Below are 27,304 nucleotides of genomic sequence, written 5' to 3'. Positions count from 1 at the left end.
GTAGGGAAATGTGTTTTTTTTTTTGGAACTATAAACAAGCATTGTTTGACCCTACAAAGTATGATAAGTGTATTAGTATTTTAATTTAGAATGTTAGAGTACCTTTTTTTTTTAATCTAGTAATTTTTAGGACCTCTGCACGAATTTGGTCAGGTTACCTATAAAGTCAACCATCCCGAAAATTAATTCCAACAAAAGTAGAAAAATGACAAACAAGTTTTGCGATACGTAGGGGTTTTTACAAACAATGGTTACAATTTAAGTTATGAATAGTGCCAAAACAAAAAAAGGCAATTTCTAACGTATGCTCCTAGCACATTAGAATTTATGAAATTAATTAATGTTATGCAATTAATAAATAAAAAATACTCTCTCCGTTTTAGTTTGTTAGTCTCGTATGCTATTTTGGACGTTATAAAAAGATCTACCCATATTGAATGTATTCCACTTAATGTAGTATCTCCCAATTGGAGTTCAAATCTGAAACTAATATGAATTAAGTTAAGGAGAAGATATTGTGCAAGCAATTAGAGATATTTCATATCATAATTGATGGTATTCAAAAGGCATACATAAATGAGGGCTCAACGAGTCATGATCAATACTTCTTTGAATGAAATTCATCAAGTGGTAGCAAAAGCAAGAATTCATAAAAAATGAAAGTTAAATAAAATATTTTTCTTTTTTTTGCAAGAAACCTGCTATTTCTAATTTTCTAAGGTTATGACTTATGAGCAAGCTTTGGCGCGCAATTTCAGCATTGCCCCGATTTGTTTGTTGAGTCAAATCAACTAACCAACAACCGAAATAGCTTCAGCATGTGCAGCACGTGCCAAAAAAATGCTAAGTCTACAACGATCACGTAGAAGAATGCAAAGCATCATATTTCCATGTGGTATACAACAAATTTACACTAATAAATACATAAAAAAAATTTCAAATATTTCAGCTCTAAACTTACGCAGCCTACATCCACCAACGTCCAAACCAAAATAGGGAACCCCAGCAGTACGAAATGGGAGGTTTTGATGATATCATCTATGTTCGTGTCACTTCTTGTGGAGTAGATCCTGCATCCAACTGTCTTAAAAGAGAGAAACAGGTTGATGTTTACAAGTTAGAACACGGAATATGACTTTTTAGATCATAGGTGACATGGTGTTATAAGAATTAGCCAAATGACAGTCACAAGTTAGCTTAGAAGCAGAACGCGGTGGAGAAGTTCCACAAGCTGTAACCATTTCTTCTACAATCACCTAGGGTGGCTGCTTGAATTGGCATTTTCTTTCTCCATCTCAATTATATGAGCAAGTCTTTCATATACCTGACAAGCTTGTGAAATGGTGAATTTTTATATGATTAAATAGTAGATTTATGCATTTATCAGAGCAAAAACCTACAGACAACAGTCACACACACCTCAGAAAGCTGTTCTTTGCTTTGATCGTCAGTTAATGATGCATCATACCTGGAAACAAGATTGAATAAAAGTCAGTCTACATTCAATTGTCAGAGAAAAGACAATTGGTATATCTCATACAGGGTAGTAAATTGAAGAACCAGACTTAAAGTTTGATTGGAAACCAGACTTGGGTCGGTGTGTGGTTCCTACAGGCGTGGGTACCTTGTATCGTACATCCGTTTCATGAAAATAACATATTATATAAATGTAAAGAAAATTAAGCTGTAGTGAAAAGAACATACTACTAAAATGTAATGAACATATACCTAAAGTAAAAAAAATATATTTGTACTAAAGAAAGTGAAAAGAATATATTTCCATGTTTTTTGATTGTCAGTATAATGTACTTTTATTTGTGATATAATGTTCATTGTTTATTGTGAAATGTTCTTTGAATTTTGTTTAAAATTATAGTGAATATATATGGATAATGTTCATTACATAATATTTTCATGTTCTTTATTATTATTATAGATGTTATATAGATATAAAAATAAATAAATAAAAGTGAATGTTCTTCACAAAACCACTATATATTCTTTACAAAACAGATGTATGTTCTTTGTAAAACAGCTACATGTTCTTTCCGCGTTTTTTATCTGTATCAAGCAAGGTACAGGCTACTGTACCTTAAAATTTTTAATTAACGATATGTTGTAAAGAAGAATACGAAGAAAACTAAATGTTTAACAATAAAGAAAACCAAGCGTCAGAGTGAATAACACAAGCTTGTAGACAAGCACAGATTCCAGCTAATTTCTCGTGTTGTGAATATTTGAATAGACAAATTAATGCTTCAAAGTTTGTGCCAATGAACTACTTATAAGTTGGGACATTACATGTATAACAATATCACCAAGTTTCAATCTTAAAATGTGTAATCATTTTTAAGACATCAATCCTACTAGCAGCTACACATTATTCCGTCGTTGCCTTGAAATCTAATCAATACAAGTATTTCACAAATTTTTTCTTCTGATTTCATTTCTCCGATTTTATCAAAGGCATGAATGCTCCCAAAACAGGTTCTAAATCATCATTAGTAACAGTGTAACATGCCAAGGTACCCCACCAAGCACAGCAGATATTAGGTAGTTTGTGCCACAAAAAAAAGGGGTGAGCGCATATCTTAAACAATGCTTGGGAATGTTCACTTTCTCCCATCTCACTATTGAGCTCACTTTTGTTCTCCTATGATTAGCAAAATGCTTATTATTCTTCATTATGTCAATATTTCTTCTGCTATACAATCCATTTCTCTTGATATGATGTAACTATGCTTATTGTAAGGCTGGTGTTATTAGTGTATTACTCCAACATTAGACTTGCACAAAGCTCAACTTAGAGCTAACAACAAGATTAGAAGACTAACTATTGGAATAAGAGGGAGAAAGCATGTAAGTTAAAGAAAACACGCCATATTTTAATCAAACTTCTGTTAACCATAAACCATTGTCATATATTGGACCACTGTCCAAAGCATCTCGGACTTCATAGAGTTAATTAATCAGTCAGTACTTGTCTACTAGAGTTCTACTTTAGTGTTTCACAACTTCAATTAAAACTATTATAGCTTTGTGTTGTAATAAAACCCATCGTCATTCATTTTAGGCATTGTACTTGGCTTTAATGTACCCATGCCTATACTGTGTATCGTATTGAATTCCATTCAATGCTGGTTTTAACGTATTATTTCCTTAGGTTTGAAATAGAATTATAACCCCATATCCAGACTAATATACCAAACATTCTGAAAGTATTACTAAGCATCTCATTCACGAATCATAGCCATAAATCTAAAGAACATTCCAACCACACAAGCCTCAAACACTTTTTTACATTGTTCACTGACTTCATATCATGTCTTGCTGAACAGTAAACAAAGAAAAAGGTATCTGTGCAGGTGGGTGAAAGGCAGAATAAGGCATAAGACCTTATCATAGGAGAGGGCTAACAATTATTTGAGCAGAATTGATTTAATTATTTAGCATTACAAGTGCAAATCATCTTTAAAGGAAAAATAGCAAGCATATCAGCTGCATAAATTGTCATTGCAGCAATATCAATCTACCCAACATGGACACTAGATAATGAATTTGACCAACAAAAGGCAGGGTTAGCCAAACTCATCTAGAGTTAAACAATAGAAAGACTAATCCCTCAGGCATATATGACTTTTTTTTTTTAAAATCCATATTCGAAAGAAAAATCAAGAAAGCATTTTTATTTGCATTTGTCAACTGTCAGTACCACAGCTCAGTTTAATAAAGAATTTGACTAACCAATGGCGGGGCAGGCCAGCCTCATCTCGAGCTGAATAATTGAAGGGTCCTTTAACTTCTATATCATAATCCTTTAGCAGATCTGCACCACAAATCGCATTATCAGCCAAAAACAAAACCAAAAAAAAAATGGAAAGGTATACATATTATTGAAGATAAATATTACATATATTTATCGGAATAGGGTACAAGTCCACAGTTAAAAAAAAAAAAATTATATTTTGTGAAAAAAAAAAAAAAAAAAAACATAAAGTTGACACCTTTGAAAGTGGAACAAGGGACTCGCCCCATCTTTTGACAAACAGAGAAGAACCAATATACTCCAACAGCAACATGAGCAACTTCTTCATCAGCGATTTGAGCTACTATTCTTGAAGTTTGTTTATCTCCAAATCCAATCAACTTCTTCACAAGTCGCGGTCCTGCATCAAGTCCCCTGGCCTCCTAATTACTAACAAGCAATTAGATTTGATAGATAAGAGGATAGATAATGTATGTAAATAACCAGACCATAAGTCAAAATAATAGGGTTAAATGCAAATTCATAAGCTTATAAAAGTTCATCAAGCTGAGAATTGGAGATGGCTGGATCTCTTACTCAATACAGCTTGGTCAACAATTATTTTTAATAACATTACTTCTGTTTCGTGATGTTCTCATCATTTGCTGTTTGCATAGATAAAGGAGAGAGTGTGGGTGAAGGTAGGTATGAAAAAGGTGAAAAATGTAAGATGAAGAGCATACAAAGGTGGGTAGGTGTAAGAACAAAGGTGGATATAGAAGAAAATGAGTGGAAAGGGTAAATATTGTTAGAAAAGAAGGGTAAGGTAGTAAAGATATTGCCAAACTTGGAAAGAAGTATACATGTTAAAAAAATTATGAGAAAGATAAAAACGGAAAATTTAAGAACATAAAGAAACGGAGGTATCATACAATACTATAGAATTCTGCCAGCAGGGTTTACCATAGAAAAATTCTTTTATATATAAACCTGGAAGAGATGGCTTACCCACAATGCACAAAACACTTGTTGAAAAAATATAGAGGTAAACATATCCTAGAAAGGCAGAAATTATAGATACATAAAGTTACTCCCTTCAGTGGCTAATAAGCACCCAACCTAGAAGAGTTTTTCTATGTGAACAATGCACAAAACACTTATTGAAAAAACGTATATAGCGGTAAGTATATCCTAGAAAAGCAGAAATTATAGATACATAACGTTACTCCCTTCAGTGGCTAATAAGCACCCAACCTAGAAGAGTTTTTCTCCATGTTACTTGAAATCGGGTACACATGTCCGACACGAGTACGTGTCCAAGTGTCCAACCCGCCTATTTTGTGGAAAAAAAATACATAATTTTTAACTTAAACGTTGCGTCTAAATGTCATACCCATATCCGGGTGTCGAGGGACCGACACGGGTACTTAAGGTAAAATGAAGAGGCCGGGTAACATAACACTTTTTCCATGTGAACAATGCATAAAACACTTATCGAAAAACATTTATAGAGCCATAGAGAAAAATAGATCTTAGAAAAACAGAAATTATGGATACATAACGGGTTGCTCCAACATAAGCGAATTACAGCAAAGTATACAACTATCTGAACAAAGTACTCAAAGAACATGGAAAATGAAAATACAAGCTTCATCACAAAGATATTCAACCAAGGAATAATAATGAGGATTAGAAGCATTTTTCTTTTAACAAGTACAGCAAAAACCAAGTAAAAAGACATTTTCTCATCAAACGGACCCAACCCACATGATTAACTAGCATTAAATACATCATACGCATACAAATAAGGACTCGGCACAATTGTATACTCGAGAGCACTTGGTAGTGAAGGAACACACGACAACAAGTTTGTTAAATCAGGGACTCTTCAATCTCCATCCTAAAATATGTGTGGAAAATTATTCAACTCTTAAGTATTTATAAATCCTAAATTAAGCATAATGTATTAGATCCTTCCATTAAATGATAGGATATTACAGAGTAGCATTTATCTCATAACCTTACTTAGTTTAGTTGTAATTAATTAAATAGGACATTAGAATATTGTACTATATAACTTTTTTAAACCAATCTTTTATTATAATTTCATGGTATAAATTTCTCCACCAATTCTCCCTCTAGCAAAATTATAGCTCAAAGTCTATATCAAGGCCAACAATTGGTACGTGCCATAAAGTTGAAAAGAAAAATAAAAAATCCATGATGTTTGGTAAGAACCTACTAAGTGTTACTCACATGATGATAAAATGATAAATTTATTTCAAAGGAAAGAGTTGCAAATTCTTGATCCTGATATAGAATTGCAAAAGTGTCGACGATAAGAAGAGACTACCCTTTTTTCTTTATTTGCTTTCCCCTTTTTTTGTCTCCTATGCACAACCCTTATTTCTCTCCTTCCTCATCTTCCTCTCTCCTGACTATTTCTCTCTTCAACTATTTAACACTCTCTATCCTCTCTCAAAAGTCCTAGGTGTGAAAATGGCAAGTGGATCAGGCTTTTCCATTAAAAAATTCGAATCATTAAGAGTGAGATGTAGAGCTCCCAAAGAAAGCTTGGCACAATGAAAAATCTACTCCTGAAATTCTCAGGCTATGGTTTAGAGATCTCACGAGCATATTCAACAGTATGTAGCCACGTAGGTTATGGCATAACAAGTTGGACATATCAATATTCAGTCCATCCAAATGTTATCCAAAAACCAACACGTGGAAGATCTTTCAATATTGTGAATGCAGAGGTCTTTGTGGAACATATTAAGATGCAAAAATCTCCATTCTCTAAGCTTGGACATGGAGAGTAACCAAGAAAGGGGTCATGATAGAGATATTTAAGCTAAAAATGTATCAGCTTAGTATTCTCTTGTAATTAGTTTCTGTTATTACGCTTTTAATTGCTTTCACTTAGCCATCCAGAGCTATTCCTATTCCCTTGTTACTCCTCTTTCTAGAATGGCTACTATAAAATATTGCTTCAATCAAATGAGAATATAGATCACTTTCCTCAATCTGGCATAAGTTTACAAGATATTAAGTAAACAAAGAAAGTTAATCATGAAAAATCATAGTTGATAAAGCTGCATCTTAGAAGGGAGTTTTGAAGGCACAATTATATCTCAAGGAATCATAGGAGCATAGGAGCTTAGAAGCTAAAGAGCTAGAAGCAAAAAGGAGAAACAAAGAAGCAGAATCTCGCAAACCTAAGAGAGGTTCACCCAAACATCAGTGGAAGTTCCAGTAAAAGAACCAAATAGGAAGTTTGGTCAAACAAATTTTCAGAGACTTTGTTGATCTGGTACTTCAGAAGAGGTTCGCCTGAACCATCTACAGTGGAGGTTCTAAATGGATCTAAATGGAGAGGAGGTTGTTGAGCAACTTGGAGGTTAGGCATTGCTTGAGTAAAACCAGGGGGTCTATTATGTTGAGCAAAGTCAGATGAAGTTGTATGTGTGAGACAACCACAATTTTCAAGTCTTGTCTTAATCCACTGGTGACAATTTCTACAAGCACATAAAAGAAAAATCTTGGATAAACTAATGGAAATTAAGGAAGAAATTCACTTTGTTACGTTAAACTCAATAGTTTTGTGTACAAAGTGAATATAAATGGTTCTATGTATCACGCAAGAGATGTGGTAAAAAGGTTAAAAAATGAATACATTTTTCTCATAAGTATATTTTTGGTTAAATTACTATCTTTATTTAGAACAACATCATTCTTAATACTTGTATCATTAATCTAGATTGTGAAAATTTGCAATTTCAATCACTAAGTCTGCACAACAACAAAGTTTCTATAAACTTTTAACATGCATTAAGTTAAAACACTGGACATCGCCAAAAAAACAACAAAAGAAACAAGATATATTGTCACATATATTGTCAAGGACCATGGGCTGTGACGCGGACGTGGTAACTCCTCCGCATGCTCCCATTGGGGTGCATGGAGAGGTTGTCGAGTGCAAACTCCGACCTATCACACTTGGATTATCTAACACATCCAGATTTCCATCATACAACGTAGCCATAGGAACCCTGTAGCCACACCCTTGGTAGAATCAATGGAAAGGAAATGGCCCTTGAGGCCAACATTGTGTTGGTGGAACAGAGGGCAATGACTTGGCCCTCGAGGCCATTATTGTGCAAGCTGGCTAAATTAGCCATTGTAGAAGAATGCTCTTTAGGTGGTAGGTGCTCACTCTGTGGCCGACCATGGGTGGCCTTATGGCCATGAGTCATAGGTGTAGCTTTAAACATAGGGACGTCTATCGGGGATATGGCACAAGATGGAAAGGTGGACATCGACTTGGACTCGGGTGAAATCTAAGGTATCATGCCTAAACATAGTAGTCCGTAAAGGCTTAGCACTTGCACACGAGTATAGGTAAGCATGTGGGTTGTGGTTACTATGATCACTAGCAAGTGGGGATCAGTGTTTTGAAAAAGTGCGCCTAAGGCGTAAGGCAATCAGGGGTGAGCGCTTAATGTGGTTTGGGTTAGGCGTTCTGGATTAGGTGCACAAAAAGCACATGGGGCGCACCAAAGGCGCACTTGAAGCAAACTTCAGCCAAAATTTTATAACTGTCCATATACTATGCCTCTTTTCAAAGAGGCGCACAGAGTAGGCACGCCTAGGCGCAGCAGAACCCCTCTCGCTTCATTGCGCCCTGAACTGTTTTATAGATTGGTGGGGGATTATGGAAGGTATTTATCTTACTTGGTTACTATTTAGTGGTTACTTTAGTAGCCACGTTGGTGAGTTAATTAGGTGGTTACATTGGATGCCACAACGGAAATCATCGGTGATAATTACTAATAAAGGTAATCACCCGAAGGTTATCATGATCTCAAAAGTGGGATCACGGGTAGTGGTACGTGGTAACCACTCGGCAATTATCAAACCCTTAGTGGGCGTGATGTGACGGTGGATGCAGAAATTTAGTAGGGGGAGTAGTGGGGAAGTGGGTGGTTATTATAACAACCTACGTTGCTAGTCTTCATAAATTGGTGGATGTTATGATGAAATGCTGCTAACTATACAATTAATGATAATGGATGGTTAATATGTAATGGGTAGTTACTAAAGTAGTGGATAGTTATGCCTATTTGATCGAGTTATGGCCAGCATTAGTTTAGTATAAATAGGCTAGGCTGCTTTTTAGTGAGTTAAGTTCTTTGATGTTAGATATCAAGGAAATGTCCGAGGAAGAAGATAAGCTTTACAATTTCATTCTAGTTTAAAAATTTTGGGAAAAAAAATAATAAAAAATTGCACTAGTAAAACATTGAAACTTCTTCCGTGGCCGCTAACACTCTTGTTGATCACGCGTAGAAAACAATAATAATGTTGCTACCTCTTTGGAAGCAAACGACAAGGGAAAGCGCTAGAATGATCCCAAAGGGTAAGGACAATGGCAAACACAATGATAAGGATAAACCTACTTCATAAAATCCTAAAGATGCCGAGAATATGCCTAAGAATGACGGTTGCACATTGTAACGAACTGTCCCAAGGGGAGCTTGGGGCCTTGATTGCGGAGGAGCACAAGGCATAGCAGGATCACATCCACAAACTTAAATTTTACTTGCACACCCAAAAAACCAACGTACAACTCTACTTAAATAGTGAAGAGATATTAAACAACCAAAGCTAAAAAGGTGGATGCATAAACCATCATTTCTTATTTTAATGCAACAATTAATTGACCCATCAACAACAAAGTCCTAATAATCTACCTCTTATCTACTTAACAATTCAAACCCACTAAACTACTACATAAACTAAATGATAGCAACTGAATTGTATTAGTTAGAGACCAAGTGACATGTTGGATTTATTCAAAGTAGTTATCTATTTCTTAGGTGCATGTGTTAATTGGAGTAAATAAAGATAGTGACTAAATGCGGAGTTTGTTTTTATCAGTTTAGGCGTAGTGGATTAAGCTTTAGTAGAATAGTGGTTTCCTTATGTTTAGGAGTGGTAGTTTTATTGTTAGTAAATAAGACTTTTAGTGTTCAGCAATTAGTGAAGAAATCAGTGAATAAACTTGAATGTACTAGAGTTATTAGGAGTAGTTGAAATGCCAAAAGTTGTGACTCTTCATTGCTTCACAATAATGTAGAAGGCATCCCTCACCCCTATATAAAGTACTCTTGTACATATCAAATAAACATAAGAAATCTTCCCACTTTCTTTCTACATACACTGTCGAGCTTTGCTGTAACAATTGGTATCAAGAGCCTTATGATCTTAAGAGCCTAAAAAAATAAAATAAAATAAAATAAAAAGAAGATAGGAAAAAGGAGGAGTTCCATGACAATGAAAAAATCAAAAATATTCAACTCAATACTTTGAGAAGTCAATATGATAATATGAAGATGAAGGAGAATGAGGATATAAAAGGTTACACTTCTAGATTGATGGAGGTTGTAAACGAAATGAATATCTATGGAGAAGAGATTTCAGATGCAAAAAAAAAGTGCAAAAGATCTTAGGATCTTTGGACAGAAGGTTCAACACAATGTCCACAATAATTGTTGAATCTAAGGACATCACAAAACTAGTGTGACAGAGCTGATGGGTTCGTTGCTTGCCCATGAGCATAAATTTGCAAAGGATGACATAGATACATCCCCACCCTCGGAAATTGCTTTTCTGTCAAAGTCTCATAAAAAATTTCCGTTTAACAAAGGTACTAACAGGAAGAATCAGGGTACCCCACGATCTGACACAAAAGACAAGGAGCAGCCATAGACAAAAGGGAAATTCCCTTCATGTGGTATGGTGCCCCACGATCTAACAGAAAAGACAAGCACAAGCAGCAGCCACAGACAAAAGGGAAATTCCCTTCATGTGGTATATGCAATTAGACAAATCACCTTGAAAAAAGTTGCTATCATAAGGGAAAACCGAAGTGCAGCCATTGCAAAAAACTAGGCCATTTGGAGAAGGATTGTTGGCACAAACAGAAGCAACAATCGTCAAACACAAATGCTCGTGCTTCCAATGAGTCAGAAGACTATTTGATTTATACACGTCAAGCGATGAGCGCCTGTAGCATCAAGGAAAGATGGTTAATTGATAGTGGGTGCATATCCCACATGACAAACAATTCAAGCTTATTTTACAAGCTTGACTCTTACATCAAAGTTCCTATTCGTATGGGGAATGGTGTTGTTGTACAATCCACTAGAAAAGGCACAATCGGTGTTCAAACCAAGAAAGGTATGAAGTACATCAATGATGTGCTCCTTGTTCTAGATTTGAATGAGAGTTTGCTTAGTGTTGGCCAGATAGTCAACAATGGTTATTCACTTGTCTTTGAGAATAACCATTGCACTATCATTGACTCCAATAAGAAAGAGATTGTAAAAGTCCCGATCGAAAACAAAAGCTTTCTATTGAAGTGGGATTATCCGGTAGAGAATGTGAATGCAGCAAACTCAAGCGACACATAGCTATGGCATAAGAGGTATGGACACTTTAATATGCGTGCTCTCAATGAACTTCATAAGAAAAATCTAGTGAGAGATTTTTCTGCAATTTGTGTATCTAATGATCTTTGTGAGTCTTGTCAATTTGGCAAGCAACATAGGCTGCCTTTCTTGAAGGATAAAGTGTGGAGAGCATCACAAAAATTGCAGCTCGTTCACACTGATGTTTGTGGACCTCATCAAACTTTATCTCTTGGTGAATACAAGTATTTCATTCTTTTTATCGATGATTTCACCCGCATGACATGGGTGTATTTCATGAGAGAAAAATCTGAAATTTTCAGTGTTATTTCAAAAAATTTAAAGCACTAATAGAAACTCAAAGTGGCTGTAAACTACAAAAAATCAGATCAGATCAAGGCAAGGAATATACTTCCTCTGAATTTGATATTTTCTGTGAAGATGAGGGAATTAAAGATGAGGGGATTGAACATCAGCTTACAGTGGATTATAACGAAAGAATAGAACCGTGATGGAGATGGCTCGATGTATGTTAAGTGAGAAAAATATGCCAAAAAAATTCTGGGTAGAAGCAGTTCGCACATCTGTTTACTTGCTGAAGAGGCTGCTCACAAAAGTGGTTCAAGGCAAAACTCCAATTAAAGCATGGAGTGGAAGAAAGCCAACAGCAAAACACTTGAGAATATTTGGATCTGTTTGCTATGCTCATATTCCATCTCAAAAGAGAAGCAAACTAGATGCAAAAGGATTTTAACCCCACACTCAAAAAAAGGATTTTAATTTCCAAAGGATTTTAAACGAATTTCCAAAGAATCTAGATGCAAAAGAACTCCTCTTTATATTCCATCTCAAACGTTACCAACGAATTTCCAAAGAAAAAACACCGAGCTTCTGTAGACATTTTTTACGGCAAGGAGTTCTTGATTCTCCATAAAAGTCGACTTTTCTTTAAATAAAATGGGGTACAGCTCGTTATTAGACATCACTTTTTATCCCCTTTTGAAATTGACCTGGCCCCACTACTTCTCTATCCTTCTACTATTTTCTTATCTCACATCCCACGTGATCCCCCATCCCTTCTCTTCCCCTTCTTTTCAACTACTAATTTGCTAGGCTTGACGGTTAAAACTCTGATTGCTTTAGAGAAGTGGAAGATTTATCAACTTGATGTCAAGTCAGCCTTTCTCAATGAACTCGAGGAGGAAATTTACATTGAGGATTTGCTATTAAAGGGCAAAAAGAAAAAGTGTGCAAACTGAAAAAGGCTCTTTAAGGGCTAAAACAAGCGCCACGAGCATGGTACAGCAAGATTGACTCATATCTACTTGCACAAGGGTTTAACAAACGTAAAAATGAGCACAATCTCTATGTAAAGAATCGAGGAGAAAATGATTTGCTCATTGTTTCACTCTATGTTGATGATCTTCTTGTCACGGGAAACAATTCAAAGATGATCCTCTCGTTCAAGGAGGAGATGAAAAGGAAGTTTGAAATGACAGACTTGGGCTTAATGAATTATGTCCTAGGGATGGAAGTTCATCAAACTGAAGATGGAATCTTCATCTCTCAAAGGAAATATGCAAATGATGTTCTTAAGAAGTTCCATATGCAAAACTGCAAGCCAGTGGTACACCTCTTGTAATGTTCCATATGAAAAGCTTAGTTGGAAGTTTACTTTACCTAACAGCAACAAGGTGATGTTCGCTGCAAGTTTGCTTTCAAGGTTCATGAGTGAACCAAGTGATTTTCATATTGATGCTGCCAGAAGAGTGCTCAGGTATATAAGAGGAACTTTAGCTTTTGGTGTTATGTTTAACACAAGTGCAAACTCCAAATTGTTTGCAAATTAAGACACTGACTGGGGTGGTTCAAACAATGACATGAACAGTACTCTGGGATATGCTTTTTCACTTGGATCTGGAGTGTTTTCATGGATTTCGAAGAAGCAAGAAGTAGTAGTTCAATCCACAGCTGAAGCCGAGTACATTGCAGCAAGCTGGTGGCTTAGAAAAATACTTGCTAACTTGAGACACAAACATCAAGAAGTTACTGAAGCTCTAGTAGACAACAATTCAGCAATTGCAATTTCAAAAAATCCAGTTTGTTTCAACAAGACAAAGCACATGAAGAATTAACTTTTTCTCTCATCTTCATCTCCAGCCCAATCAATCAATCACTATCTGAATAGCCTTATAACGTTGCTTCATCTCCATAAGAGTGAAACATCCCATAATCTAAGGTACCTTTAATATACCTTGCTATTCTCTTTGCAGTGCACCCATGTGATTACTTTGGTGTTTCCATGTATCTATTCCCCAACTCCATATACAATATTGGTGATAGTCAAGTATCTCAGACTTCCAACAAGACTCTTATATAAAGTTGGATCAATTAATTTTCCTTCTCCAACTTTTGTAGTATCAACTTCAACCATGTTGCGACGAGAGTGCTCATTGGTTTGCATGAGCCCATTTTAAATTTCTAAATATTTCTTTTGCATATTTGTGAGATAAAAATTCCATCTTCACATTGCTTCACCTCAATGCCTAGCCCACAATGTGTCATTTCAAAATCTTTGAACATTGCCGATTTAAAATCATCAAACATCGGTGAATAATAGATCATCAACATATAAGCTTACTATAAGTATATTATCACCATTGATTTTCACATAGATTGCATGTTCATACGGACACTTGATAAAACCATTCGGGATCAAGTATCCATCTATACGTGTATTCCAAGCTCGTAGGGCTTGCTTTACACCATAAAGTGCCTTTTTTCAAACGAAGCACTTTATCTTCTTCTCCTTTAATGACAAAACCTTCTAGTTGTTCCACATAAACTTCTTTTAAAATTCCATTTAAAAATGTTGACTTAACATCAAGTTGATATATCTTCCATTTGTGATATGCGGCAAGTGAGATCATCATTCTTACAATGTCAAAACGAGCTATGGGAGCAAATACTTCATCATAATCAACACCATACTTTTTCCTGTAACCTTTTGCTAAAAGTCTTGTCTTGTATCTACCAATACTTCCATCTGCACCTCTTTTTATCTTATAAACCTATTTTAAATCTATGGCCTTATAGCCCTTTGACAATGTAGCCAACTCCCATGTATCATTTTTCTCTATTGACCTCCTCTTTCATACCAGATCTCCATTCCTCTTCTCCTAATGCTTCTACAAAAATAATGGGTTCGTGGTCTGCATATAAGCAGAATGAATCAACTTCATTTGTCTCTTCATATATAACAGGTGTTTTTTATGTTGAATGTGATCCTTCTGATGGCGATGATGATGATGAATCAAAATTATTTGTTAGCGTCCTGGGTTGAGTTTTTCACAACTCTTTTCTGTGATATCGTTATAGTCTTCAACCACAATTTTCTCTTTTTCTTTTTCTTGATCATCCCATTTCCAGGATTCTCCTTTGCTGAATATTACATCCCTACTCTCAATCAACTTTCCAGTGATAGGATTGTATAATTTATAAGTTATAGTCTTCAACCACAATTTTCTCTTTTTCTTTTTCTTGATCATCCCATTTCCAGGATTCTCCTTCGCTGAATATTACATCCCTACTCTCAATCAACTTTCCAGTGATAGGATTGTATAATTTATAAGTTATGGATTGTAAACTGTATCTAATGAAGATACATTTTTCACCTCGATCATCTAACTTCTTTCTCGTTGCCTCGGGTATTTGAGCATAGGCTATTGTAATCCCCCGTATTTTTAAATATTTTATAAATGAATTTATTTTATTTATAATATTTATTTGTATTTTTCTGAATTTAATTCCAAAAGTTTCAAATTATTAGCTAAGGTCAAAAATTATTTTAGCACAAATTATTTTATAAACCTTCATCCTACAAATTTTGCTCATAAAAACAAAGTCTAACCCATTTGTTTATTTAATTGGCCCATTATTTTTATGAGGCTCAATCTTCCTACTTACCCTACAACTCTCTCTCCTATAAATACCCCATGAATCCCCAAATTTTTCCCCATACTAAAGATTAGTCTTATTTTATTTCTCCTTTATTTTATTTCTTTTATTTTTCCTTTATTTTTCTTTTCCTTTTCTTTTTCCTTTTTTTTCTTTCTTTCTTTTCCTTTCCTCCTTCCCATGTGAAACACCATTGCCACCCAACACTAGCTGCTGCCGCCTGCTGCCCTCATCACCGTCGGTCGCCGGATGGCGGACGCTGACCCAAACCACGGGCGACCAACCAGCGGCCCGGCCGTGGCCCATTCCCTTTTCTCCTCCTTTGTTTTCTTTTTTTTATTTTTGCTTAAAATTGATTTATTTGTTTTGGGTTTTATTTTATTGTTTGAAATTAGTTTATTTAGTATCAAAATCATGTTTTTGATGATTTAAAATTATAATTTCAGATTATAATTGTGTTTTAAATTTTAAGATTTTATAGTTTTAAAACCTAGGGTTTTAATTTATTTAAATTGGGATTTTAGGGTTCTTATGAACAATTAAATTAAGGCTTTTGTTCCTATTGTATTTCTAATGATTATTTAGCATAAAAATTAAAGGAAGTTTTAAGGAGTTTTAATCAAATTTATATTGTTAGAAATTAGTTTGGGTATTAATTTTTTATTATTGGTTGTTTCCTAGGAAGTGATTATTCCTTATGAGACTTTTAATTGATTAAAAGTGACACAAAGAATTGTTTATACGAAGTACGTACATGTCTACTTCGTTATAAATAGTATCATTTTTAGCTACCAAAAAGAAATAACTTAGTTTCATGTTTAGAGAACACTTGGATGGAAATTGTTTGGTTAAACATTGAAATTAATGCATGTACTTATATTTGTGAGACATGTTTTGGAAAATTGATTATGTTTGTATGGAATTATGGATGCAAGCATATTGAATTGGATTAATTATTTGTATGGAATGTTGATACAAGCATATAATTATTGGATTGGTTTATTAACCACATTAGGATTGTTGAAGGATTGGAATTTAATGGTTTACGTGGAATGAATTTATTAATTATTCCGTGAAGTTATTATTATTTTATTTATTACGTAAGCATGATTTTTTAGTATGTTGAGTATATGTGGATTAAGCCGAAATGGCTAGGTGGGTTGACTATGTTCAACAATTTTGGATATGTTGGAATTTTAATGGAATTAAAGGTCAATTTGTGATGTGATCATCGTTTTCCTAAATAAGATTAAAAGTGAATTGTATGTATGATTGTTATGTATGGTGTACTTGAATAAGGTAGCTATTAATTAAATTTGTAATCACGTAACGTGAAATATAGATGAGTAATAAAACTCTGGAAATCGTGCACTTCTAAAGTATTAACAATTATGGATTGGGGTATACAGTGGTAGCCCGTGGCTTTCCGAGGCTCGTTTGATCAACATGTCCTCTTTTCTTTTGGTATTTACATTTTTATTTCATAATGAAAGTTAGATGAGATCTTAGACTAACTTTGTGAGAATGGAGTCGTACCCATTCTTGCATCGCGCTAAACTTTTATTTTAAATGGTCATTTGGGACCAAAATGATTTGGTGGGTTAGACAACCTCGTCTATTGCTTACTCTAAATTAATTTAATTAAATTAAATATAAAGAGTCAAGTGTATAGAATTAGTTAGTGAGTATGTTGAGTTGATTGAACTATTTTAGTGTTGAGTCTTGGTTAATGAATTCATGATAAATGTTTATTTACTTTAATTAGTTGTATGATTGCTAGGTTTGGTACGTTGTATGGCTAGGTTTGGTACGTTGTAGCTTGTATGTACTCAGCTTTGCTGATTGTGTGCTTTTGTGTGTGTTTTCTTTTGGTCATGGTCTTTGCCTTTCAATAACCCTGTAATGATCCAATTATTACACTTGTATTATTGGGGAGCAGTATTGCACAGATTAGCTTGATGATGTAAAATTCAGGGATTTCATTGCACGGGTTAGCTTGATCCTTTCATGGTCAAAGGATTGGTGTGATTAAGAGCATTCGTTCTTTGTGTTGAACTTATTTATGTTTTGGTATTCATTTATGATTTGGGTTTTAAATATTGGTTTGGTTTTAAATAAGGGTCTTTATGGTTTCAGTTTGTAAGCTTTGACTTATTGGTTTTCTTTTTATATATTTTAAGATTTAAGTTGGATTTTCCGCTGCGATACTTTGATAAAGCCTTAACGTTATAACATGCGGCGGTAACATGCTAATGATTCTCTTCTATTTTATTTAAATTAAGTGGTTTAGAAAAGGAGAATTATTGTGGTGCTACAGCTATGCACCCAAATAATCGAAAATGTTCAACATTTAGCTTCTCACCACTCCATGCTTCTTGTGGTGTCATATTTTTACACTCTTTGCAGGACAACGATTTAGAATATAAGTTGTCCATGCAACAAATTCTGCCAGAATTGCTTTGGTAATCCTCTTTATTTCAAAATGCTTCGCGTCATGTCTAGAATTGTTTGATTCTTCCGTTCGGCAATTCCATTTTGTTGTGGTGTATAAGAGGCTGTAAATTGTTGTCTAATTAAGTATACTTGATGTATATTCGCCACCTATCAGACCTAAGTGTTTTCAACTTACGTCAGCTTTTTAGCTCTACTCGAGCCTTAAATTGTACGAATGTATCAAATGCGGCATATACACCCATAATTTTCTACTATAATCATCAATGAAGGTAATAAAATAGCGATTAACTCCCAAAGATATTGGCTCCAATGGTCCACATATATCTGTGAGTACTAATTCTAATGGTGCTTTAGCTCTCCATGATAATCCCTTTTGGAATGGAGGTCTAGCTTGTTTTCCAGTTGTGCATATTTCACAAACTTGTTTAGGGTCTTCAATTGTAGGTAATCCATGCACCATATTCTTTAATTGCAAAAGTTTTAGGCCATTGAAATGCAATTGCCCAAAACGTTTATGCCATTTCCATGACTCATTCTCCATAACACCATAGAAACAATTTTGAACCTCGGTGTTAAGTTGGAGCAGAAACATGCGATTCTTCGCCATTTTCGATTCAGCAATTAATCTTCCACTATTATCTTTTAGTTGAAGATTATTACCCTCCATATGAACAATATATCCTTTTTCTAAAAGTTGTCAAACCGAGTTTGTTACTTTTCATATTAGGTACGTAATAAACTTTAGAAATGAATTCTTCATTTTCATTCTTGAGGAAAAACCGTATTTTTCGTTTACCTTAACTTGTAGTTTGGATGAATCTCCCAAACTTACATTCCCTTGAATCTTCTCATCAAGGTCAATAAAATTTTTTTTTCTCCTACGCATGTGGTTGCTAGCGCCTGAATTGAAAAACCACATGTCTTGCTGATTACTAGCTTCTTCATGTGCTAGTAACAATGTAGGACTTTCTTCATTGTTTCTTGATGATTTAGCAAAATTTAATCGATTGCCTTGATTCGTTTGATTGCTCAAACAGTAAGATGCATAATGTCCATAATTTTGACAATTATAACATTGAATGTCTTTTCATTTACCGCGTTCGCTTAAACTCTTTCCTCCTCTATTTGACCCTCTCCCTTAGCCAAAACTTCTCTCATTACTTTGGTTGCGAGGTTGGTAGTTACCACGACCTCTTCCTAGTCCACAAAATCCCCCTCGTCGATTTCCACCTCTTTGTTCATTATTTAATGACAACTTTGATTCAAGTGCTTGCTCTATAACATATTCTTTGTTCATGTACTTAAAGAGACCCCATAAATTCTTTTATTGATAACGAATCAATATCTTTTGATTCTTCTATCATAAGTAATACATGGTTAAATCTTTTATTGCATGACAGAAGTACTTTCTCAACAATCTTTTGATCTTCAATCTTTTCTCCATTTAATTTTTGTTGGCTAACATCTATAAGTAGGCAAGAAAAATATTCATAGATTGAGTTATTACTAGTCATTACTAGTCATTTTGATTTCCTCAAATTCACCTCGTAGTACCTGTAAGCAAATTTCTCGAACTCTCTCGAATCCTTTAAATATAGTTGCAAGATTATCCCAAGCTTCCTTACTTGTGGTGCACTTCAGATTTTCACAAATGTTTCACGGTCTAATCCTACGTAGATAAAAAATAATGCCCTTTGAACTTTCTTCTGATTTTCTTTCAACTCATCTTTCTTCTCTTTAGTTTATGTTGCTTTTGTTTTTGTTTCATCTGATGGATTTTCAAACCCATCACTAAGGAACCAAAAATTCTTTCATTTTGATGCACCAATCTTCATATTGGTCTTTTAATAATTGGGGTACTTGTGGCTAAACAAAGTTGGTAGACAAAGTAGGTACTTGTGGCTCTTGATACCAAATATAAGAGTTATATCAATTTACAAATTGCTAACTCAAATAATAATAGGGATTATATGGAGGAATAAATGTGGGTTACAACCCGAGATAACAAAATATACTCTTCCTTATTACAATAAAACTTCTTCTTATATTACCTCCTTTTAATTTTCTTTGAATCTCTCTTATTTTTTATTGAAAACAAAACATTGAATTTATATCATCTCATTTGCTAATTATGTAGAGGATGAGAATTAACAATCATCATTATCCTCTCATATCTTATTCTAATATAAGCAATACAAAAAATAGTTTTTCTAAGATAAAGTTTGTGGTTTTCAACAGATTTAACGGATTTATTCATTATTTAAATTTCTTGATTTATGCAATTGATTTATTATTAACATTTTATATATTAATAGAATTTTTTTGGTGAATAAAATTTCACTTTTTGTTAAGAAAGAGAAATTGAATTTATATAGAGAGAGAAACCATGGTAAATTTTGAATTTCGAAGTGATTCAATGTTATAATGGAATTGATTTTATTGTTCCAAATAATCTCTTAATGATGTAATTGATTAATTCGTTGCTCAGAGAAAGGATATTTTTAATTTTTCCACTTTTCGTGTTATTTTCTGAGGTTGAAGATGATGTTCTTCGTATTATGATAAATGTTCTTTTATCACTTCTTAGATACAGATTCATTTTTTTTTTATTATTAATAATATGGAATATGTTCTTTGAGTCTCATCAATATGTTCTTTGTATATATAAAGTATATTACCTCTGTTTTTTATTAGTTAACACGTTTTGACTTTAGCACTATTCACACATCTCCCTTTGACCATGTTTTGTGTTTTATATATAAGGAAAAATATAGTCAAGTGGGATCTTATTAGATTCGTCACAATGTATATTTTAAAAATATCAACTTTTTATAATTTTTGCTTATCGTTAATTAATGATATTAATGATATAATTTGTGCATGGACAAATATGACTAAAGAAACGTGTCAACTAAAATAAAACGGAGGAAGTATGTTCTTTACATTTCAAACAATGTACTTTAATGTATGTAGATTAAAAATGTTCTTTGGGTTTCAATGATACAGATCATGTTCTTTTAACTTAGATAATATGTTCTTCTTGTTAATTTTCGTTTGCTTTAACCCTTATATTATTTTTTGTATTATGTTTGTTTTATCATTGTATTCTTTTGTTTTATTCCCTTTTGTGTGTGTGTGTGTGTGTGGGTGTTTTTTTTTTTTTTTTTTTTTTTGTGTGTAGCGGTGAAAACAATATGATTAATTTATGTAAAAAAAAATTTTAAAATGAAATAAAGTATGTTGAAAGATGAAATTTTGAGAATGAAATTTCAAATTTTGAAATTTGAAAATGAAACCTTGAATTATTTTTTATAGAATATAATCTTAGATAAGAGAATTTCTGGAAAACTCAATATTTTGAAATGATTTGACATTAAGGCCCCGTTCACTTCACCTTATTTTTGTTGAACTGAAATTATTTTTACTGAAATGAAATTATTTTTGCTGAACTAAAATATTTTTACTGAACTGAAATTATTTTTACTGATTTTCTATTATATTTTTTTCTTTCAATTTACTGATTTCTACTGAACTAAAATTATTTTTACTGAACTGAAATTATTTTGGCTTAACTTATTTTTACTAAACTGAAATTATTTTTACTGAATATTTTTTTTTAAGGTGAAGTGAACAGGGCCTAAATGCAATCTGCATAGGGCCTAAATGTGATCTGCGAACTGAAATTATTATTGTTATAGATGACTGGTATGACCCAATATTTAAACTAGAAAATACGATCTACGTATTGTAATGTAATTTTGTAATTTAAATACGATCTGCATATTGTTAAATTATATGAATAATGTGTAATCCAAAAAAGAGCCCAAGGTGAGAAGGCACATGACAAAGGTGGATGGAGATCCATGAAGAGTCCAAGGAGGTGCCCAATCAAGCTTAGTTCTTAGGATTGGGGGCCATAATAGCTCATATTTAATGTTTCATTTTATTATTTTTTTTAAAATGCTTATAAGCTTATTGTATGTTTGTTATCAATGCGCTAGAATTCACTAATTAATAACAACATAATGAACTTAGGTCCCGCATATATTGAGGTTCGCTATTCCAAATACGAAGTACTTGTTAACCCTTATATAATAGTAACTATCCTTTTAGCCCGTTCGATGCACGGGTTGTTACTTAGGTTATTTTTATGTCTAGGTATGTTTTTCAATAGTTCAAACTTTTGACTTAAAATACGAAGTAATTGTTTCATGATCATTGAGGGGAGTGAAGTACATTGTACACTGAAAAATTTAGTAAAAGAAAGAGAAGAGAGAGTGAGGGTGGAATTGTGGAAGAAGATGAAAGATTTAGTTAGGTATATATACATGAATATTATGGGATGTGAAATGACGTATTGATTTAAATTATATTTTAACTGTAGGAGATAAAAAAGAATATTTTTATTGTACTTCATATGTTTATTAATGTTTACTAATTATTTCAACTTTATTATATTATGGTGGAAACAAAACACTTCGTTTTCTTACTCAATTTTGCAAGTTACAAAATGTATGAAGACTTTTAACATTATATATTTTTTTTTATTTTAAGTTTTATAATAAAAACAGAATATAAAAAGGAAAGATTAAGAGGTGACATGTGGCATATGAGTGACAAATTACTCAAATGCCACATGAGACTAATTTGGAACGTAAGATGGGTCTTTTTGAAATCATGAAACGTATAGGATTCCCTTCTAGCCTATAATTGGCTACCGATATCATTCTCTATTCATTGCTTGACACCTTTATTCAGTTTAGGATGACATTCTACATGAATGAGTCTGAAAAGACTTTGAGTGAATTGCATGGGTTGCTAGTCTGAAAGAGACATTCCTAAATAACTAAAGAAAGAAAGAGGTTTTGACAGTTCAAAAGAGGAAGGGTTTCAAAAATAAGGGGGTGGGCAAGAAGAAGAAGGGCAAGGAAGTTGTCGTCTTTTAAAAGCCTAACCTGATCGCTACGCCAAAAGTAGAAGCGTAAAGCAAATGTGACTATTGTGATAAGATAGGTCACTGAAGAGAAACTGCCCCAAATACTCCAAATACTTGGGAGGACAAGAAGTTAGGTGTTTCTACTTCAGGAATTTATGTTATAGAAATCGAGGACAAGAAGTCAAGTGCTTCCACTTCAAGCATTTATGTTGTAGAAATCAATTTGACTTCTACTTCTTTATGGGTGTTAAATACCGGTTGTGGTTCTCACATAGTTAATGATGTGCACGGACTAAAAAGAAATGGAACACTAGCAAAGGGCGAAGTGGAGCTTCGCGTCGGAAATGAAGCAAGAATTGATGCACTTGTCGTTAGAAGTTATTGTTTACATTTGTCGTCTGAATTAATTTTAGAACTTAAAAATTGTTATCTAGTTCTGTCGATTACCAAGAAAATTATTTATGTTTCAGTTTTGGATAATGAAGGATTTTGTTTTGAAATAAAGAATAAATGTTGTTTCATTTCTTACAATAACATGTTATATGCTAGTGCGAAATTGACTAATGGTTTATATGTGCTTAGGACGGCATCGATCCATAACATAGATAGCAAGAAACAATGATTTAAACCCAACCTACCTATGACATTGTCGGATGGGTCATATAAACCAAAAGCGCATCCAAAAGTTACAAAAGGATGGAATCCTTACGTCATACAATTATGAATCTTTTGATGTCTCTGAATCATGCTTAATGGGGAAAATGACAAAATAACCTTTTATGGGAAAGGGTGAAAGGGCCTATGAACTCTTAGCACTCATACATACAGATATTTGTGGGCCAATGAGTTCAAAGGCAAGAGGTAGGTTTAATTACTTCATTACTTTCACCGATAATTTAAGTTGATATGGCTATATCTACCTAATAAAGCATAAGTCAAAATCCTTTGAAAAATTCAAAGAATTCCAAATGAGGTACAAAATCAATTTGGTAAGACAATAAAAGCATTACGATCTGATCGTGGTGGCGAAAATTTGAGCCAAGAATTCGATGATCATCTAGAGGACCGTGGAATACTTTCCCAATTGACTTTGAAACGCCACAACTAAACGGCGTCTCTTTAAGGAGGAACCCAACTTTACTAAATATGGTTCAATCAATGATGAGTTTTGCTGATCTTCCAATTTCCTTTTGAAGATTTCCTCAACAGCTACACACACTAAATAGAAGCCTGTCAAAAGCCGTAGAAATGACTCCATATGAGATATGGAATGGAAAAATTCCAAACTTATCTTTACTTCAAATTTGGGGTTGTGAGGTATATGTAAAACGTTTACTATCATACAAACTTGCACTCAAATCAGATAAATGTCACTTTGTAGGATACTTAAAAGAAACAAGGGGTTACTAATTCTATAATCGTCAAGAGAACAAAGAGCTTGTTGCTCGTGATGGTGTCTTTCTCAAAAAAGAGTTTATTTCCAAAAAGACAAGTGGGAGTAAAATAGTTCTCGAAGAAATTCGAGATGAGCAACATAAGGATGTGGATCAAATTGCGTCAAAGGCAAGGGCGCATAACTCTATTATGACAAGTAAAGTCAGAGCAAGCTAATTCACCAAGCCGAACTCCTATCGTCCCACTTGAATCTTATTCATGCGAAAATCTTTGAGATGTTGAAGAGAACATTTCTATTGATGCTTGCCCCACATAAGTCGAGTAGAACGAGAATTCCAAACAAGAATTTGGATTTCAGTTAACTAAAGACTCTAAAATATTGAGTTTGGAGAATTCAGAACCTAACACCTACAAGCAAGCTTTGATTTCACCTAAGAAATGGCTTGAGGCCATCAAATCCGAAATGGACTCTATGTTTGAGAATTAAGTTTGGACCCTAGTTGGCTTGCCTAACTGGTAGTACTACCTATTGGTATAAGGATGTACTGACTGAAGCATTGGGGTGACACCTATTGGATTACAAACCTTAGCGATATAAGTGTCTTGCCATCAATAGAAAGTTGTTTTTCCATGAAAGACCTTGGAGAAGCTAAGTACATATTGGGAATCAAAATCAATAGAGATAGGTCTCGAAGGATGACTGGATAGGATTGAGCCAAGACACTTATATCAATAAAGTTTGTAATTTAAAGTCAATAAAACCAAGTCATACTACAAAGAAGCATTTCACGCAGAAAAAGAATGCTTAGTTACTAGTCTAGCTATAGGGAAAATCATCCATATGGTAGTTGCTAGATGGCTAGTAGTTTAGTGGAAAGTGATGAAGGGAATACTAGGGTTCCATGCACTTGAGTAATTGGGATACCAAAGGGGAAGAGAGACTGGATTGTCATGCAATTCATCAACATTTATGGGAAGAAAAATTGGTGTTAAGGATATTTAATGGATATTGAAGTTGTCTTATAATGTAAAGAACTATTGAGAAGGGTAAGCGGAACTTGGCAGGAAAGAAAAAAAAAAGGACTCTTTATTGCATAAATGAAATTAAACCCGAGAAGTTTCAAACATTTTCGCTCGATAATATTTAATTTATATTTGATTTTTTAGATTATAATCCCATATTCCTACCAATATGTGACATGAAAGCGTTTTGTGGTTGCAAGGGCTTCAACTCTCTCAAAGGGTAATCATTTGGTGAAAGTATATTGTCCTGATGATGAGACAAAAGGAGGAATTTCAAGAGTCAGCTTAAGCGTGAACCCACGGGTAGTGCTATCAGTCATTGGATTATCATGAATGACTAACTGTACAAGAACAATGGAGGAGAGAATGGGCCATTCTTCTAAATACTTTTCTTCGGGACAATAATTTTAAGTACAACAGAATACGTAGTATTAAAAGATCCAGTAAAAAAAATTCTCTGCAATATCCATGAAGTTGCTGATTTGTAGCTAATTTTTCAATGCTTGTAGATATGAAGACTAAAGTACATTGACCTCATTCGTGAAACATGATGTGCTTGATCTAGTAATTGAGCTCCATTTCAACCAAAAGCATCCATGAATAGCAAAGACCTATATTTTACTTAGTTCCTATAGTGCAAAACCCACGAATATGAATAATAAACTTAAGTGTTCTCCGTGTAGATATCAGAAAAGGGTTTAAATTAGTTTCAAGAAGCTTTTCCAGCAGCTTGATATATAGATCTTGTCCACATGAATGATGATATACATGAAAGAAGAATGATCATCATAGAAGGATGATGGACATAAAGATACGAGGAAGAAACTTCACACATTGAGTGAGATTGTTCACTACCACAGACATATATCTTGATAAAGCTCTGCTTAAATATGATTCACATATCGAATTAAAATTGTTGTTTGGTTTATCATTTCAAAACCAGCTGTTTTAGCATTCCAATCTAAGGCATATGTCAGTCATAAGGCCTTGCAATCATTTCTAGGCAAAATGTTGTGGAATACATGCTATCAATTTTTAAAATTCCATGGTAGAAGTCCCATAAAACAATTATAGCACAAACGAATATCAGACCTCCATTGACCATGGACAACCTCAAATAATATTAAATGGCTGAGACATGTCTAACAGTGTTAGGTTACCTGGACAAGTGGGATTGCAGCCAAACGTGCAGCTACATCATTAGATGACTTCTGACACTCCCTCCATAGCAGATTATGAGCAGGCATATCTCCATAGCTGCTTATAGAAGAAGAGTTTAACATAAGAACATAATACAAAGTAAGAAATTGAAGACATTCCATCCATTATATCACTATGAAACACAAAGCTTAAAGAGCACTCATTAGTAATTACCTGAAACCAAGTTCAGATAATCTTTGTGAACACCAAGCAAAATGTCGACTCTCATCATCAGCAACATGAGCAAAATCAGCAAAGAACCCCTCTCCGAGAATCTCCTCGTATGGAGAAAAACGGACGACAGTATCCCAAGCTAAGTCAATGGCATTTAACTCTACATGAGCAAGGTTATGAAGCATATATGCATTGAGCGGCAACCCGGAATCCTTAGAAGTTGGAATATCCTTAGGAGGTACCTACATTTTGCAGAATTGGCATCACTTACTAATCATATGATTAGAGACAAATCTAGTACTACTGATTACAACCCATAAAATAGAGACAAATTGAACCCAATAAAATGCAATGTGACACCCATTATAACCTGATTCTAATCAGAGTGGTATATTCTCTATTACCATATTATTACCTTGAAAATATATTTCTTTAATTTAAATATACATCATACTTTAAATACAATACTCAGAAATTAAAATTACTTTCACAATTAGAGATTAATTTCAATACAATCAGGGAGAAAGAAGAATGTACCAACTGGGGCTTACACGGCCGTGCAGGGCGAGAAGGGGGGTCGAAAACCCCAATGGGGAGCTTCTCAGAACGCCATTTAGAATAAGCAAAGTGGGAAAGCTGGGATTTTGCAATTGGGTCACTAGCGGAGAGAACCATAGCACCAAGCTCAGCTAAAGATGAACCTGACCCACTTGGGATTTCGACTTGGTCAGGCTTCAATGGTGGTTCGGGGCCACTAGGGCCCCAGGCGCGGTCTTGGTTAATTGAACTCTCTCTCCATTGTTGTAGACCTGACCATTGATGAAGATGGGAAGAAGTTGTGAATGATTTAAATTTGAATTTGGGGAGGAAGAGATGAGGGTGCTTGATTTTAGTGGCGCAAAGCATGATGTTCTCATGCCATGGAAGTGTTTTAGAATTGATATTCTA

General features: G+C 34.1%; 1 protein-coding gene across 3 annotated transcripts; it reads right to left on the bottom strand.

Moving 5' to 3' along the window:
• Positions 1-571: 571 nt before the first annotated feature.
• Positions 572-27,304, bottom strand: LOC145587752 (uncharacterized). 3 transcript variants are annotated; one of them, XR_014101422.1, is made up of 8 exons: positions 26,894-27,303; positions 26,357-26,598; positions 26,143-26,239; positions 4,005-4,188; positions 3,745-3,826; positions 1,420-1,468; positions 962-1,324; positions 572-849 (listed from the first exon to the last, which is right to left on the bottom strand). XR_014101422.1 is itself a non-coding variant. In XM_081644440.1 (7 exons), exons 1-7 carry the CDS (start codon positions 27,260-27,262, stop codon positions 1,300-1,302), a joined length of 1,056 nt encoding a protein of 351 aa, XP_081500566.1. In that variant the 5' UTR covers positions 27,263-27,304; the 3' UTR covers positions 572-1,299. The 3 variants fall into 3 exon arrangements, 2 of the variants coding, with proteins under 2 accessions (XP_081500566.1, XP_081500565.1); XM_081644440.1 differs by having other exon boundaries at positions 572-1,332; positions 26,894-27,304; XM_081644439.1 differs by having other exon boundaries at positions 572-1,324.

Source organism: Chenopodium album, chromosome 17 (genome assembly GCF_948465745.1).
Source record: "Chenopodium album chromosome 17, dcCheAlbu1.1, whole genome shotgun sequence".
Classification (NCBI taxonomy): Eukaryota; Viridiplantae; Streptophyta; class Magnoliopsida; order Caryophyllales; family Amaranthaceae; genus Chenopodium; species Chenopodium album.
The sequence above is the reverse complement of the archived record's forward strand: the minus strand, read 5'-3'. Positions and strand labels throughout refer to the sequence as shown.